General features: G+C 42.7%; 1 protein-coding gene across 4 annotated transcripts in view; it reads right to left on the bottom strand.

Annotated features, from left to right (window-relative positions):
• Nucleotides 1-10,389, bottom strand: part of AOX2 (aldehyde oxidase 2) — an 80,887-nt gene extending 70,498 nt beyond the window's left edge. The window contains exons 1-6 of one of the 4 annotated variants that reach the window (XM_002915840.4): nt 10,203-10,389; nt 8,243-8,300; nt 4,924-5,020; nt 3,117-3,225; nt 1,392-1,518; nt 65-126 (exon numbers count right to left, since the gene is read on the bottom strand). In XM_002915840.4, coding sequence (XP_002915886.1) covers nt 65-126; nt 1,392-1,518; nt 3,117-3,225; nt 4,924-5,020; nt 8,243-8,300; nt 10,203-10,256 — 507 coding nt within the window. In that variant the 5' untranslated portion in view covers nt 10,257-10,389. Of the gene's footprint in view, nt 1-64; nt 127-1,391; nt 1,519-3,116; nt 3,226-4,923; nt 5,398-8,242; nt 8,301-10,202 lie in introns of those variants that run through there. The other 3 variants (NM_001304852.1, XM_034641120.1, XM_034641111.1) reach the window with 3 other exon arrangements.
• Nucleotides 10,390-16,563: the final 6,174 nt, after the last annotated feature.

The raw sequence follows: 16,563 nt of genomic DNA, 5'->3' as shown, positions 1-16,563 counted from the left end.
CCCAGCCTTGACCAGCTGTCACTGTCATTCTTGCTCTGTAGGGTGTCCCCAGTCACCTACTCACCACACAGAAGGTCCTTCCGCTTGCGAGAATTGGCCGATACCCGGTGCAGCGGCATAGATTACCTATCAGAGAAGAACCGTGCTTATCAGTAGGCTTTATTTTTACTAGTTTCTTTCAAAAGTTAAAACAGACCTAGGTTTTTTTTTTTTTTTGAGAATGTTTAAATAGCTGCCAGACTGTTCAACGCTTTTTTCCTGTTCTTAGAATATGAACCTTCCCACCATGTCAGTTCCAGTTTTTTTCTCCGTCCCAAAGAAGATGGTCATCTACCTAGTGAGCTCACTTGCCTCCGTCCATTAGTTTATTCATTCACTCAACATGTATCTATGTAAGATACAGGAGATCCTAAAACAAGAAAATACAGGCCAGTTCTAAGGCACTATATGATTTTCTGTAATGGGGCCAAGAGAGTAAAGGAAGCAACCGCCAGCAACTCGCAGATTACGAGAGTGTGTCTGTGCTCACCTTCAGGTCTCAATTTAAGAATTTGTATATTTAACAGATAACTTGTTTAGACACTGTTGACACCTGAAAATGGTGTTTATTGATCCTGCAAAAGGGATATGAGTAGGTACTCCTCTGTAGTAACTCAAACCCATTGCAAAATTTAAAGCATCCTTTCAATATGTGAAGTGCTCTGTTGTGGGTGGAACTGCGTTCTCCAGAAAAGATATGTTGAGGTTCAAACACCTGGAACCTATGAATGTGACCTTATTTGGAACAGGACCTCTGCAGATATACTCAAGCTAAATTGAGGTCATACTGGATTAGAGTCCATCCTAACCCTTAAAAGGACTAGTGTCCTTATAAGAAGAGGAAAATTCGGACACAGACACAGGGGGAGAAGCCCATGAGAAGAGAGGGGCAGAGACTGGAGTGACGCATCTATAACTCAGGCAATGCCAGGACAGCTAACAGCCACCAGAGGCAAAGAAGTGGCAAGGAAGAACCCTCCTCTAGAGCCTTCAGAGGGAGCACGACCCTGCTGACACCCTGGTTTCAGACTTGTAGCCTCCAGAACCATGAAAGAATAAGTTCCTGTTGTTTTAACCGACCTAGTTGGTGGCACTCTGTTACGACAGCTCCAATGAAGGCAGCCAAATAAGTCACTGGAGAGAGAACTGAGGTGTCAGGATGGGTATGTGACCTCTCCAGCAAGTGCTCGGCCGTTCTTACCTGCTCCTGGGTGAGCCGTAGCTACTTTAGAAACAACCAGGGGGGCCCCTGAGTGGGGCTGGGATGACCTTGTGAGTAGGGTGGAGCAGCCTGAAGCATGATTCCCGCCTGGCCTCAGGCAGGTGGTGGTTTCTTTCCATGTTAGCCCTACCTCCCAGGGCTTCCAGGAGCTGCTCCTCCGAGGGCTGCGGGTGGTTCCTAAGCAGCGTGTACATGGACATCACCATCCCAGGGGTGCAGAACCCACACTGGGTGCCATGGCTCTTGGCGATCCTCTCCTAGAAGGACACATGAATGAATGATCACAGGCCTTTCTGCTGTCACCACCCCTCCCCAAAGTCCATATCTGGCACCTCCCTTATCATGGTGGAACCCAGTCCCTGAGCAGAGCATCCCTCCCCTGGCTCAGAGATGGCCAGCATCCCTTTTCCTATGCTGTTGTGGAGGAGGTGACTCAGAAGCCTATTCTATCATTACAATCATCTCTCAAGTTCAGATGCTCAGGTCCTTCTAACTGGGAATTAACAGTGTGTAGCTTCTATTCCTAGAGTAAGAATTCTCTGGAAATCAGTAATTATAAGGAAAGTCTGTGTAAGTTTCAAAAACAATTTTCTTGAACACCTCCACATCTTTCTTGTCCAGCTTAATTCTGACCATGGGGCCACCTCCTTTTGATTAATTTGGAGGCTATTTACTGTTGACCTCACTTTATTTTTTTCTTTAAATTCTTCTGTGTTGGCTCAAAAGGAGTTCTACTTTCAAAGATCCAAGATTTTTGTCTGTGCCCTAGATCCTTGCTATTTAAAGTGTAGTCCATGGACCAGTGGTGTTGGTTCCACCTGGGAGCTTGCAGGAAGTGCAAAACCTCAGACCTCTGCTCCAAACCTCCTGACTCAGAATCTATATTTTTAACAAGCTCCCAGATGATTCTTAGCACATTAAAGTTTGGGAAGCCCTGTTCTAGATTTCAGAGTGTTATCCTGCCTGATCACCCCAGACACTCTAGTAAATTCTGCTGGGTCCTTGGCCTTTGCTGACCTTCCTGGAATTGATTCTCATGTTGTGAAACCCAGAGACCCTCTGGGCTCCTCCTGCTGGAAGAACCCACAGTACTGGTGGGTCTGGATCTATGATTCTCCAGTTCTCTATCTCCCTTCTCTGTGACAATGACAGAGGAGCTGGTGTGTTTTCTGCCAACGCATGTCACAGTTCTCTTAAAACCAACCTCTGTGTTCCAGCTTCAAGTTAAAATTTGGAGAAATGGGGGCGCCTGGGTGGCTCAGTCGTTAAGCGTCTGCCTTCGGCTCAGGGCGTGATCCCACAATCCTGGGATCGAGCCCCACATCAGGCTCCTCCACTGGGAGCCTGCTTCTCTCACTCCCCCTGCTTGTGTTCCCTCTCTCACTGGCTGTCTCTTTCTCTGTCATATAAATAAATAAAATCTTTTAAAAAAAATTTGGAGAAATGATTGTGCTTGTGCTCTGGTATAGACAGCCTCAGTTCTCATTTTACTCCCAAGACCTCCTATGCCACAGGGAATAATCCTGCGTTTTATCTTGTGCGTCTCTGACATTTTATTCTATGAATAATATCTTGTGTACAATATTTATTTCAGCATATAGTCACATAGACATCAATCAATGTTTTGATAATCATGCTTATCATTCAAGTAGAAAAAGTAAGAAAAAAGATGATCATCTAATAAAATGTGGATTTCCAACTTTCTTTAAATCACTTAGGTGTTATTACCTTGATCAATATGCATCCAAAGCTTCTACTTACTTGATTACAATCTAGAAGCTCCAGGCAGCACAGCAACACAGCGTTGGTTAAAAAGAAAAAGTTAAGAAGTGAGAAAATTACAATGTGCTCTTACCTGCACAGGGTGAAGCCTGGTGTTGATACTTCCAACACCTTCCACGGTGGTGACAGCAGCCCCATACAGAGAGCAGATGGGCACCAGGCATGCAGTAATGGAGAAGTGTCTTCATATGAGCAACACAAAGAAAATCAAGGAGAGTAACACTGTCCTGCCTCTTGGGGAATCTGAGAAACAAGAAGGGCAGCAGAAACCTCCCCCAAGCCTATCATTCAGCCTGGGGGATGGGGAACTGGAGAGGTGACAGGGAAGGAGAATTTAGAGTCCTCTCTGCTGACTCTGTACTATCTCTAAGAATTGAGGATCCCTAGGGAGAACCTGGGCATTCTGAACTTCAGAAAAACTTTCTAAGCCCATACAGACCCACCTGGGTCTGGACTCAATGGGAATGGACTCATGTCACCAGGAGTATGATTGGACCTCAACTAGTATTTATTAGGATATTGACCCCACAACAGGTAAAAGGCACACTTAAGTCTTTTATGTCTGCATTTGAGATTTTTTTTGCTTGTTAATTTTAAACTCTCTGGGTAAGTTTCATTGAACAGTGGAATGACATGTGTTCTGAGGCCATTTCTTGATTTCTTGGGCCAGTGGATTTGGGAGCAGCCTAAGTCCTGGAATCTGGCCCTTAATTAAAGGATGCAATTGCAGCTCAGGTCCCTGCTCTGCGGGGTTGGTTCAAACCAGCAGCAGAAAAAGCATTATTTTCAGAATCAGAAAATGTGCATTGAAGTCCTTGTTCTAGAATCTTGTGTGACCTTGAACAAGTCACTTCATCTCTTTAAGCCTCAGTATCCTCATCTGTAAAATGAATGGTTTGCCTAAATTGGGGTTTCTTACCCTGGGATACATAGATGTGTCAGGTTTGGCCAGCAAACCCTGAGGTGGCAAATGAAACGATTATTCCAGACACCTTAGTAGGAGAAAGGAGAGGGAGTGGGGACCAGAGGATCTAGGGGTGAAAGGTCCCAAGCCAGGTTCTGCCTCCATCTTTATTGTGAATGTTATCAACACAACAAAAGAATAAGAAAAACAAGAAGGAGGGGGCGCCTGGGTGGCGCAGTCGTTAAGCGTCTGCCTTGGGCTCAGGGAGTGATCCCGACGCTGTGGGATCGAGCCCCACATCAGGCTCCTCCTCTAGGGGCCTGCTTCTTCCTCTCCCACTCCCCCTGCTTGTGTTCCCTCTCTTGCTGGCTGTCTCTGTCAAATAAATAAATAAAAATCCTTAAAAAAAAAAAAAGAAAGAAAGAAAAAAAAAGAAAAACAAGAAGGAACCTGAAGCTTTAATCATCAGGGCAATGGCATAGGGAGTATCGTGTGATGAGAACAAGCTGTGCTCGTGAGAAGTGTGCAGACAGGGAGTGCGTGACCGCCAAAGAGAAATGTTTCTCCTAAATGAGCATTTACTCCCTGGATGAGTGCATTTAGCCGCAACGAGGATCTGGCTGTTTTCAGCCCAGAAACCTTAAAGGGGGCCCAGTTTTCTGGATACTCCTTTGCTTTTCAACTAGTCTCAGCCAGGGAGGCATGTGTTTATTAAATCTTATCTAGCCAGGCATTATGAATTCCCACATGGATGGGCCTTAGGAGGTCTGCAATCTCCCTGAAACTATGTGCAAAATATAATTAGTTTATGTACGTTCTGGGGAGAGCTCATTGCTTTTATCAGATTCTCAGAGCGGATGAAAATCTAGGGAGGGTTAGAATCACAAGATCTTAGAGACATTTAGCTCTCAGATGGGAATACAAGCCTGGCAAAGAAACAAAGAGCCCACTGGCCTCCGGCTTCTGGGTAGGGTACCTTATGTTCGCAGACAGCGGGTCACGCTTAGACACCATCACCGTGCACGCACCACAGCCTCCACTTCCACAGGCGTACTTGGTTCCTGTGAGGCGTACTGGAGGGGCTGGTCAAGGAAAAGGTGCCACGCACACATGTTACCCCCCTATAGCTGCCTCCCTAGGGTGTCGCTAGTGAGGGAGGGCTTCTTTGGGGGTGGGGGTGAGGGGTAGGTCTGAGAAATCATTTGCCTGCCAGGTCTCAGTAAAGGCCACTCTAGATCCTATTGGTTGTGTGATACTGAACATAATAACTTTTCCCTGTCTGTCTTCTCACTTGCAAAGAGGGAAAAGTAATACTGACTTTATCTTCACAGGCTTATCATGAGCATCTTATAGGATGATGGCTATGAAAACCCTTTGAAAAGCCCTATTTCTTTATAGGTATTCTGGGTTCCTATCATGTAATTGGGAGAGAAGATCTTATTTTAGCAGTTCAATGTATTCTAGTTTTGTCCAATTGTATTGCATTTGTTTTGTTTTTTAATTATTTTATTTTTCTTTTTAATTTTTAAAATTTAAATTCAATTAATTAACATATAATATATTATTAGTTTCAGAGGTAGAGGTCACTGATTCATGAGTCTTATATGATACCCATTGCTCATTATTACGTCATGAGTCTTCCTTCATGTCCATCACCCAGTTACCCCATCCCCTCACCCCTCTCCCCTCCAGCAACCCTCAGTTTGTTTCCTATGATTAAGAGTCGATGGAAAAAACATCCAGTGGAAAAAAGTCTCTTCAATAAATGGTGCTGGGAAAATTGGTCAGCTACATGCAAAAGAATGAAACGTGACCACTCTCTCACACCATACAAAAAGATAAACTCCAAATGAATGAAAGACCTCAATGTGAGACAGGAATCCATCAAAATCCTAAAGGAGAGCATAGGCTGCAACCTCTTTGACATCGGCCACAGCAACTTTTTTCATGACACATCTCCAAAGGCAAGAGAAACAAAAGATAAAATGAACTTGTGGGACTTCATCAAGATAAAAAGCTTCTGCACAGCCAAGGAAACAGTCAAAAAAACTAAGAGGCAGCCCACAGAATGGGAGAAGATATTTGCAAATGACACTACAGATAAAAGACTGGTATCCAAGATCTACAAAGAACTTCTCAAACTCAATACACGAGAAACAAATAAACAAATCATAAAATGGGCAGAAGATATGAACAGACACTTTTCCAATGAAGACATACAAATGGCTAACAGACACATGAAAAAATGTTCAAAATCATTAGCCATCAGGGAATTTCAAATCAAAATCACATTGAGATACCACCTTACACCAGTTAGAATGGCAAAAATTTACAAGGCAGGAAACAACAAATGTTGGAGAGGATGTGGAGAAAGGGGATCCCTCCTACATTGTTGGTGGGAATGCAAGTTGGTACAGCCACTCTGGAAAACAGTGTGGAGGTCCCTTAAAAAGTTAAAAATTGAACTACCCTATGACCCAGCCATTGCACTACTGGGTGTTTACCCCAAAGATACAGACGTAGTAAAGAGAAGGGCCATATGCACCCCAATGTTCATAGCTGCATTGTCCACAATAGCCAAATCATGGAAGGAGCCGAGATGCCCTTCAACAGATGACTGGATTAAGAAGCTGTGGTCCATATATACAATGGAATATTACTCAGCTATCAGAAAGAACGAATTCTCAACATTTGCTGCAACATGGACGGCACTGGAGGAGATAATGAAAAGTGAAATAAGTCAAGCAGAGAAAGACAATTATTGTATGGTTTCACTCATTTATGGAACATAAGAAGTAGGATGATCGGTAGGGGAAGAAAGGGATAAAGAAAAGGGGGGTAATCAGAAGGGGGAATGAAACATGAGAGACTATGGACTATGAGAAACAAACTGAAGACTTCAGAGGGGAGGGGGTGGGGGAATGGGATAGACTGGTGATGGGTAGTAAGGAGGGCACGTATTGCATGGTGCACTGGNAGAAGGGGGAATGAACCATGAGAGACCATGGACTCTGGGAAACAAACTGAGAGCTTCAGAGGAATTGGATAGGCTGGTGATGGGTATTAAGGAGGGGATGTATTGCATGGTGCACTGGGTGTTATACGCAAGTGATGAATCATGGAACTTTACATAAAAAACTACGGATGTACTGTATGGTGACTAACATAATAAAAATTATTATTTAAAAAAGAGTCTATGGTTTGAAAACAAGTGAGTGAGCCTTTGGCAAAAACTCCCGTCTTTACTTTCAGATCTCACCTAAAGTGTCCTTCAGCTCTCACTTGGTCAAAGTCCAAGTCAAATCCAGGCTCAGACTTTACCCTCTCTCTTTAGTCCTCCTTCTTCCTAATTGTGGTCCATTTCCACCCAGTTTAGTTTGTGAGATTGGATGTAATTCATTAGACTGGTTCAGAAGATTTTAGAATCACGGATTTTTTTTTTTTAAGCCATAGGGCTTGTTCATCTAAATTAAGTTTTAAAATCAGATGCTTATCAGAGAGGTATGTAAATGAGTAGAGTGGGCTGCATGTAACTGGAGAGCTTGTGCCCCATTCTAGATAGGGTGCTAGGGACAGCCCCTCTGCTCAGCAAAACAGCTATCACACAGCAATGACTATTTTCTAATTTCTCATGAGAAGCTGAAAAATCTTGATTTTCTAAAATACAAGATTTCCTAATTTTCAAATATTGATAACTAACTAAACACCATGTGGACTTTCAAACAAAACTTGTCCATGGGTTGACTCCATCAATTTATAATTTCTGCCATTTCTTTATTCACTTTTTGGCTTCTCAGAGAGATACTTTAGACCTACCACTTAAAATGTTTGCCATTATGAAGATCTAAATTTCAGAATATAAAATGGTTGGGAAAACCTCTCGTAAGAGAACGGATGTAGGGAAAAGCAATCTCTTCCGAAGACACATGCTCTTCCCGAATCTGGAGAATCTGGTTTCCTGCCAGGACAGGGTACATGCAGCGCAAACCTCTATTATATAACTACCCTCTTGGGGATTTGGAGAGCCCTTCAAGGAATAATTAGTGCCGAAGTAATGAGCTTATCTTCTATTTCATTGCTATTAAATCCAGATATAAGAAGCTCTGGGGAAATTTCATCCTCTCCAAATAGCCCAATTAACTTAATATCCTTAAAACCACTGCCAAAAGTGAAGAGACAGCAAGGGCCAATGGGGTTGATGGGAGATGGAGAGGTTAGATTAGTTTTCATAATCATAGCAGGCTTAAGTTTTAAGGCAAACATAGACACTGCCCAGACTTTGATCAAAAGGATCCAGTTCTTTCGTAGGAAGGTCAGCAGTGTGACTTCTGGGTCCACATTCCTCTCTATCACCTGTGTTGGAAACAGAAAAGAGATTATTATGGGGATCGAATGGGTGACCCAGGGTAATGTCTGCTGTCCTGCTTGATTTAGGGACTCAGGTATAATACTTTCATTTGCCCAACTATTTTTTGCTCTGAAGGCAAACAAGTTTCACATACATGTACAGAGCTGAAGACTTGCCAAGTAAGTGTGACAACAATGCTTTTATATGCAATTAGAGTGGGGAGTCCCCACTGGGTAAGCCCCCACTGGGAGTTACATTCTTCATGTTTGCTCCACTACCTGTGTGTGTGGAATCTTCCAACTCAGTCTTTTGTACTCTTGGGATATTTGAAATTGGGGGGAGACTTGGATGCTGTGTGTGTGTGTGTGTGTGTGTGTACAATGAAGGATCTTGGAGGGAAGATGTCTAGATAGGAAGAGTTTCTAATCTGGCACTTCTGAGACACCTCCAGTGGGGAACACATATGATTACATCAGGGACCTCAAGAGTTGGTGGCAAAAATGGGAGGTGGGGAGAGTTGCTGTCATCTTGAAGAGGTCCCTGAGTATGCTAGTCCCCGCATGGCAGAGCGGCTAATGTTGAGATTTGTTGTCCCAGCCCAGGAACCCAGGGTGTCCCTCTCCTCGAAGAGTGGGGGATTATCACTCAGAAGCCTGGAGGGATCTTCTTTGGTGCTTCTTTCCCACTTGCTTATTTTGGTATATTTCCTTTGACTTTATCTTAGAGTGTCCTGTAAACACCTCCAGCCATTCTGTGGCATCAGAGGAAAGGAAGACACAGTGGGCTATTCATGTTAGGGTCTTTCTTTCTCCCTAGAAGAAAAACATGAATTTGTGTAGGCCCCCCAAAAAGTTTCGGGCTCATGATTCAGAAGGGATTAGGAACAGAAAATAGACAAAGGAGCCTCCAAAGCCTAGGCCAGTGAAACAAGTGAATTAGGGCTCAGCTCATGAATGAAGGTTTGGAAAAATGTATGGTGGCTGCTGGCTGTGGAGACTGGTTACAGGAGAGAGAGTTACACAGAACATGATGAAAACTCTATATTCTATCTCCTTTCTTGGGGTGGGAGGGTGGACATGGCCAAATCCCAGTTAGGCTTGTGGGATTGTAGCGTGAATGGCCTTGGAGGAGGTGGCAAGACTGAAGCGAAGCCACATGCTTTGGGAACTACAGAATGGTTCCCCTGAGAGATAGAGGCTCATGAGCAGAGCAGACCTGGCACAGGGCACTGAGGGTCAACCAGCAGCCTGTGTGGATGGATGGTGAGCTGTGACAGGGGGATGCTAGGGGAGAGCGACAATGTGTGCCCATTCTTCTTGTCACATAGGTTCCCCTAAAACTTAGTTGCAACCTGGGAAAGAGGGGATTGAAAATTGACTGCAGTTACATTTCAACTAATTCTGATTAATGAAGCCTCAACAGAAAAATTAAGTTGATAAATACAAAAATAAAGGAAGTTCTATTTCTTGTCCTCCTGAGCTTGAGGATCGAGATATGTTACTAGATACAGTGCTTCCAGGATATCAGGCCCAGTGCTAAGTGCTTTATAAGGACTTAGCGGATTCCTAATAGAAAGAAGCATCTCGTTTTTAATCTTTTTAGGAAGTAGATTCTAGAGACGGGTACTCTGAGGCTCAGGGAGGTGAAGTAACTTGCATAAAGTTATACAGTAAATGGCAGAGCTGGAATGGAACCAGACTGCCTGATGCCAAAGCAAGTGTGATTAACCCCAATGCTTACCACCTCCCCATGTTCTCAGAAGCTAAGCCTTGGCTGAGTGGACAAGAGGCCAAATTGCTATGGGTTCCTAGTCCCTGGCTTTTTGTCCCTGACTGGACAAGAACTGCCCTCAAGCTAGTAGTTTCCTGCTGTTTCTGCAAGCCACAGTAGTATCATCCAACACTTACCTTTCTCCCATTCACAAAGAAAACCAAGTCATCCGATTTCGATGGGCAAGGCATTGCACCTGTAAATAAATTTTGCCTTACAACTCGAGGTGTGGATGTTCTTTGGCACCAGTCAGAGAAATGAATATTTAGTGCCAAGCAGCTGAAATCCCTCCCGGTGCAGAAGTAGGCAGCTTAGCGCTCCAGACAGCAGGGCAAGTGGTGGAGGCTTCCCTGCTTTGTGGCCTCTTAAGTCTAGGGCACCTGTGTGGCCCAGCCTCTTCCTCTGCTTCCCACCAATCCTAGCTTAAAAGCTTGCTCCACGCACCACCCACTCTTCTTGTTTTCTTGTGAGTTGGAGGGCTTTAGTGTGAAAACCATTAACAACCACCTAAACTTAAACCCACTCTGCACACTGTCTCAGTCCCAGGAATATATTCTGGACAGATTTCATTCTTCTCAAAGAGGGCTAGAAGTGGGCTGAGACCTACTTTTCCCAACATTTTTCTTACTCTAGCTGCAGAAGCTTCCTCATAAGAAATCATATGGGTAAGTGCACTCTGTGCCCTAAAGTGGACGCGTGGGGTGCCACAATCACCCAGCCCCTCTCTACCCTCCCTACTTCCTCCCCACCCACAGGATTGCTCCACTGGGAAAGAATGATATAGTCAAGGCAACCACTTTGCAGGTGAATAAAAAGAAGCCCAGATATGTGAAATCAGTAGCTCAGGGTCACACAGAAAGTTAAGTGGCAAAGCAGGAACCCAAACCAAGATCTCTTGGCTTAAAACATCTTCAGTGTATAGATAGATTCCTTAATAAAAAGAAAAATACAATTTTTGGTCTTTCTGAACCTCTCCAGTTAGATATGAGGAGATAAAATCAAGCAGTTCTTGTTCTTTCAGCTAAAGTAATGCCTGGGATTTGGCCTCACGTATGAGTAAAGCAGGTAGCTGCTCAACTGGACTGGTTTCAAGAGAGGAAGCAAGACCTCTCTGCTCCCTAACACTTCCTTCACAAGTGCATGCAGCCTTGGCACACCACTGTTAGTCAACCCTTTGTCTTAAGCTGAACTCACCTTGTGACAGGGCCTCAGGCCAGAGACGGCAAAGACCTAGCATCCTCCCGACTTGGCTGAGGATGATCCTCTTTCCCACTTGGTCCACATGTGGCTTCCGAATCCTGCCCACCACAGAGCTAGTCCAGAAACACTCCTAATCAGATGGAGTTAGTAGCTTCCAACTTTCTTTACAATTCTAATGCTGAGGTTCCAGGCACCTTCCTACACTTGTGGAGACAAGTGTTTACACACGTGTTTGGGTGTGTATGCAGGTGTTTCAGATGTGTTAAAAAGTTGCTGAATAAACCCACAAAAGGGTCCTGAGAGGAGATATTGGAGATCATGCTGTGAATCAGGTATGGCCTTTAGGTCAGTGTTTTTGATTATATCACTCCTGCTAAAAATACCCTCAATAGCTCTCTGAGGCCTGGAACATAAGGTCTTAACTCCTTAGCCCAGGGTGCAAAGCCCTCCATAGTCTGCCCTTGTTTCAGGCCTTAGACTCTTTTGCTTTTCAAAAAAATTTCATGCTCCAGCCAAATTACTCTCCTCACTGACATTCTTCTGCTTAAATATGACATTGCTCTACTCAAAACCTTCCAATGTCCTCCCAGAGCACTTAGCAAAACCCCATATGATTTCTAAGGAGGCCCCATGGGACTAGCCCTGCCTACTTCTCCAACTGCATCTTCAACCACTTCCTCCCTTGTTTGTAATCCCTGTTATCTTGGTCTGAGATCTTTCCTGATCACTCAGTCTGCAGTAGTATCTCCAGCACTCTCTTTTCTTCCTCACTGATTCATTTCCTCCATAGCACTTGTTGCTACCTGACATGAATACTTGTTCACCTTTCTATTGGCTTTCTCTACTAGAGTAGAACATAATCTCCATGAGGGTTTGAACATTACTTTCAACTCACCACTGTATCCTAGAATGAGTAAATTCCCACAGAATAAATGCCCAATAAGTATTCGTTAAATGGCCGAAGAAGGCTCTTCCATGTCTGCAGTCATAACAACCCTGTTCCTATCCTGCTATGATTGCCCTCCCTCCCTCTTTATTGATCATCAAAAACCAGCATTGAACTTTCTCTCCCTTCTTTTTTTTAAATTTAATTTAATTTTGTTTACATTCAATTAATTAACATATAGCATATGATTAGTTTCAAAGATAGAGTTCAGTGATTCATCAATTGTATATAACACCCAGTGCTCATTACATCACGTGCCCTCCTTAATGTCCATCACCTAGTTTTCTGCCCATTTCTTGACTGGATTATTTGTTCTTTGGGTGTTGAGTTTGATAAATTCTCTATAGATTCTGGATACTAACCCTTTATCTGATAAAACATTTGCAAATATCTTCTCCCATTCTGTAGGTTGTCTTTTGGTTTTGTCGACTGCTTCCTTTGCTGTGCAAAAGCTTTTTATCTTGATGAAGTCCCAATAGTTCATTTTTGCCTTTGTTTCCCTTGCTTTGGAAACATGTCTAGCCAGAAATTGCTGTGACTGAGATCAAAGAGGTTGCTGCCTGTGCTCTCTTCTAGGATTTTGATGGATTTCTGTCTCACATTTAGGCCTTTCATCCATTTTGAGTTTATTCTTGTGTATGATGTAAAAAAAATGGTCCAGTTTCATTCTTCTGCATGTGGTTGTCCAATTTTCCCAACACCATTTGTTGAAGAGACTATCTTTTTTCCATTAGATATTCTTTCCTACTTTGCCAAAGATTAGTTGACTATATAGATGAGGGCCCATTTCTGGGTTCTCTTTCCTGTTCCATTGATCTATATGTCTCTTTTTGTGCCAGTACCATATTGTCTTGATGGTCACAGCTTTGAAATAGAGCTTGAAGTCTAAAATTGTGAAGCCACCAGCTTTAGTTATCTTTTTCAACTTTCCTTTGGCTATTTAGGGTCTTTTCTGGTTCCATACAAATTTTAGGATTTGTTACAACTCTGTAAAAAGGTGGATGGTATTTTGATAGGGATTGCATTGAATGTATAGATTGCTCTATAGAAGCATAGACTTTTTAACAATATTTGTTCTTCCAATCCATGAGCATGGAACATTTTTCCATTTCTTTGTGTCTTCCTCAATTTCTTTCATGAGTGTTCTACAGTTTTCAGAGTACAGATCCTTTATCTCTTTTGTTAGGTTTATTCCTAGGTATCTTATGGCTTTGGGTGCAATTGTAAATGGGACTGATTCCTTAATTTCTCTTCCTTCTGTCTCATTGGTAGTGTATAGAAACGCAACTGATTTCTGTGCATTGATTTTATATCCTGCCACTTGGCTGAATTCCTGTAGAAGTTCTAGCAATTTCGGGGTGGAGTCTTTTGGGTTTTCCACATAGAGTATCATGTCATCTGCTAAGAGTGAAAGTTTGACTTCTTTGCCTGTTCAGATGCATTTTATTTCTTTTTGTTTTCTGATTGCTGAGGCTACGACTTCTAGTACTATGTCGAACAGCAGTGGTGATAGTGGACATCCCTGCTGTGTTCCTGACTGTAGGCGAAATGCTCTTAGTTTTTCCCCACTGAGAATGATATTTACTGTGGGCTTTTCATAGGTGGCTTTATGATATTGAGGTATGTTCCTCTATCCCTACACTGTGAAGTGTTTTAATCAAGAAAGTTTGTTGTACTCTGTCAAATGCTTTTCTGCATCTATTGAGAGGATCACATGGTTCTTGTCCTTTCTTTTATTTATGTAGTGTGTCACATTGATTGATCTGTTGGTGTTGAACCACCCTTGCAGCTTGGGAATAAATCCTGCCTGGTGGTGGTGAATAATCCTTTTAATGTACCGTTGGATCCTATTGGCTAGTATCTTGGTGAGAATTTTTGCATCCACGTTCATCAGGGCTATTTGTAATTCTCCTTTTTGATGGGATCTTTGTCTGATTTGGGGATCATGGTAATGCTGGCCTCATAGAAAGAGTTGGAAAGTTTTCCTTCCATTTCTATTTTTTTGAAACAGCTTCAGAAGAATAGGTATTAATTCTTCTTTAAATGTTTGGTAGAATTCCCCTGGGAAGCCATCTGGCCCTGGATTCTTGTTTGTTGGGAGGTTTTTGATTAAGGCTTCAATTTCCTTGCTCATTATGGGTCCGTTCAGGTTTTCTGTTTCTTCCTATTTCTGTTTTGGTAGTTTATACGTCTCTAGGAATGCATCCATTTCTTCCAGATTGCTTAATTTGTTGGCATATGTGTTCTTATAATTGTTTGAAATTCTTCGGTGTTGGTTGTGATCGCTCCTCTTTCATTCATGATTTTATTAATTTGGGTTCTTTCTCTTTTCTTCTTGATCTTGATAAGTCTGGCTAGGGGTTTATCAATCTTATTAATTCTTTCAAAGAACCAGCTCCTAGTTTTGTTGATCTGTTCTACTGTTCTTTTGGTTTCAATTTCATTGATTTCTGCTCTAATCTTTATTATTTCTCTTCTCCTGCTGGGTTTAGGCTTTATTTGCTGTTCTTTCTCCAGCTCCTTTAGGTGTAAGGTTAGGTTGTGTATTTGAGACTTTACTTGTTTCTGGAGAAAGGCTTGTATTGCTATACATGTCCCTTTTAGGACTGCCTTTGCTGCATCCCAAAGGTTTTGAACAGTTGTGTTCTCATTTTCACTCTCCCTTCTGTCAATTCTAAAAGCATTTGCAGATCCAACCGCTTCTTTACTTTTCATTTAATAAACCAGGAACTGGGAATCTAGCCTCTTATCTGCCACTAATAGTTGGTTGTCTTCTTGATGTTTGTATCTCATTTTCCTAATTAGGTAGCAAGCTCTTGGAAGTTAGAATAGATGGTTGTATCCTCCACAGTGCTCAGCATGGATGACAACTTGTTTACTGAAGGGATGAATATATGCCTGATTGGTTACTTAAGATACTTTTAAGTGAAGGAAACATTAGTGATTCATTCATTCATTCACCCAGTAGGTACTGACATACCATTAAATATTTATCATTGTGGGAAGCATGGATCAGGGGAATTAGCTTTGTTTTGGGGAGGGGGATCAGGGAAGGCCTGAGGAAGAGACATCTAGTCCTGACAGATGAATGGGAGCTGATTCTGTGAGATCTAGGAATGGAGGGGAGGCTGCCTGGAGAGAGAAAAAGTGGAGACGGAGGCTTTTCTTAATGGCTGCTTCCATTTAGAAGAAAACTGACGCAGGGATTGTTTTTCAGGGTCCACAGTCCATTCACCACCTGGCTCTGCCCCTCGGAGAGGGAAACTAGTGAACACCAAGAGCTCATGGTTCCCACTGACAGGAGCAAACACACTGACAATGAAAAGCTTGGATCATGGGGTTTCAAAATACTTATAGGAATAAATCCTTCAGGGTCAACATAAAATACAAGCATTTAACATAGAAGAACAGTTTTAAGGTACTAAAGTGTGATTATGGTATTAGATTTGGAAGATATAAAAGTAGTTTGAATTACGGAACCAAATACATTAATTGCTGGGAAGCTGAAATCTGACCTTGAATGGCTTTAGAGAAGTGTTTTTCAAACTTGTTTCAGCCAGGGAAACATTTGTTTGAATGAAATCTTATAAAGTGTAAACAAATTAAACAAAAGGGTTACTGCTTAGCCCAGAGGGCTGGGGGTGAGGCCTGAAGTCCTCTGGTTTTCTCTCCTTCAGAAGGCCCCAGGGCTCTGGGGAACTCAGTGTAAAAATGACTCACTGCAGAGTGAACAAAAGGTTGCCCACAGTATGAAGGTAGCATGCAGTCTCTGCCAAGGTTTTCTGACTCTCAGATCTTTGTCAAGACAAAGGGAAAAAAGCCACCACTGCTTTTTTCTTTTTTTCCTTTATGAAAAGGGAATGCTAAATTTCTTCACTTTAAAATGGATTATTCTGGTGAGAGAAACTTGACATATATTGGCCAATGAGATTTTATGTTTGTTATAAAAAAAGGTCTTAAAAGACTTACATCAAAAAGTCCCTGTTACCCAATGGAAGAATTAATATTGGATGTGACACTTCCTCCCCAACAATCCAAACAAACCTATTTCTGGAAAAAACCTGCAACAACTCCTGCTCACAGATGTAAATGGAAAAGTACTGGCCATGACTTCAGTGTCCCTAAGGTGTTGCCTTCTGTGGTGAGCTCTTCAAAACCCAAAGGCAGAACACAGGCAAGCGGACCAATAATAGGGCACTTTTAGGACCCTTGGGTTGGTCATTAAACACCTAGATTCAGACCCTCTAGTCTCAACCGTTTTGACTATGAGGCTCCTTCCCTTCCCCTCCCAGGTCGTATCTCCAGATCAAAGCACCTGCAGATTCTGGGTCTGGTGAGTACCTGCTTCCTGG

This window comes from Ailuropoda melanoleuca, chromosome 2 (assembly GCF_002007445.2).
Source record: "Ailuropoda melanoleuca isolate Jingjing chromosome 2, ASM200744v2, whole genome shotgun sequence".
NCBI classification, from domain to species: domain Eukaryota; kingdom Metazoa; phylum Chordata; class Mammalia; order Carnivora; family Ursidae; genus Ailuropoda; species Ailuropoda melanoleuca.
Note: the sequence above shows the minus strand (reverse complement) of the source record. Positions and strands in the feature narration are given on the sequence as shown.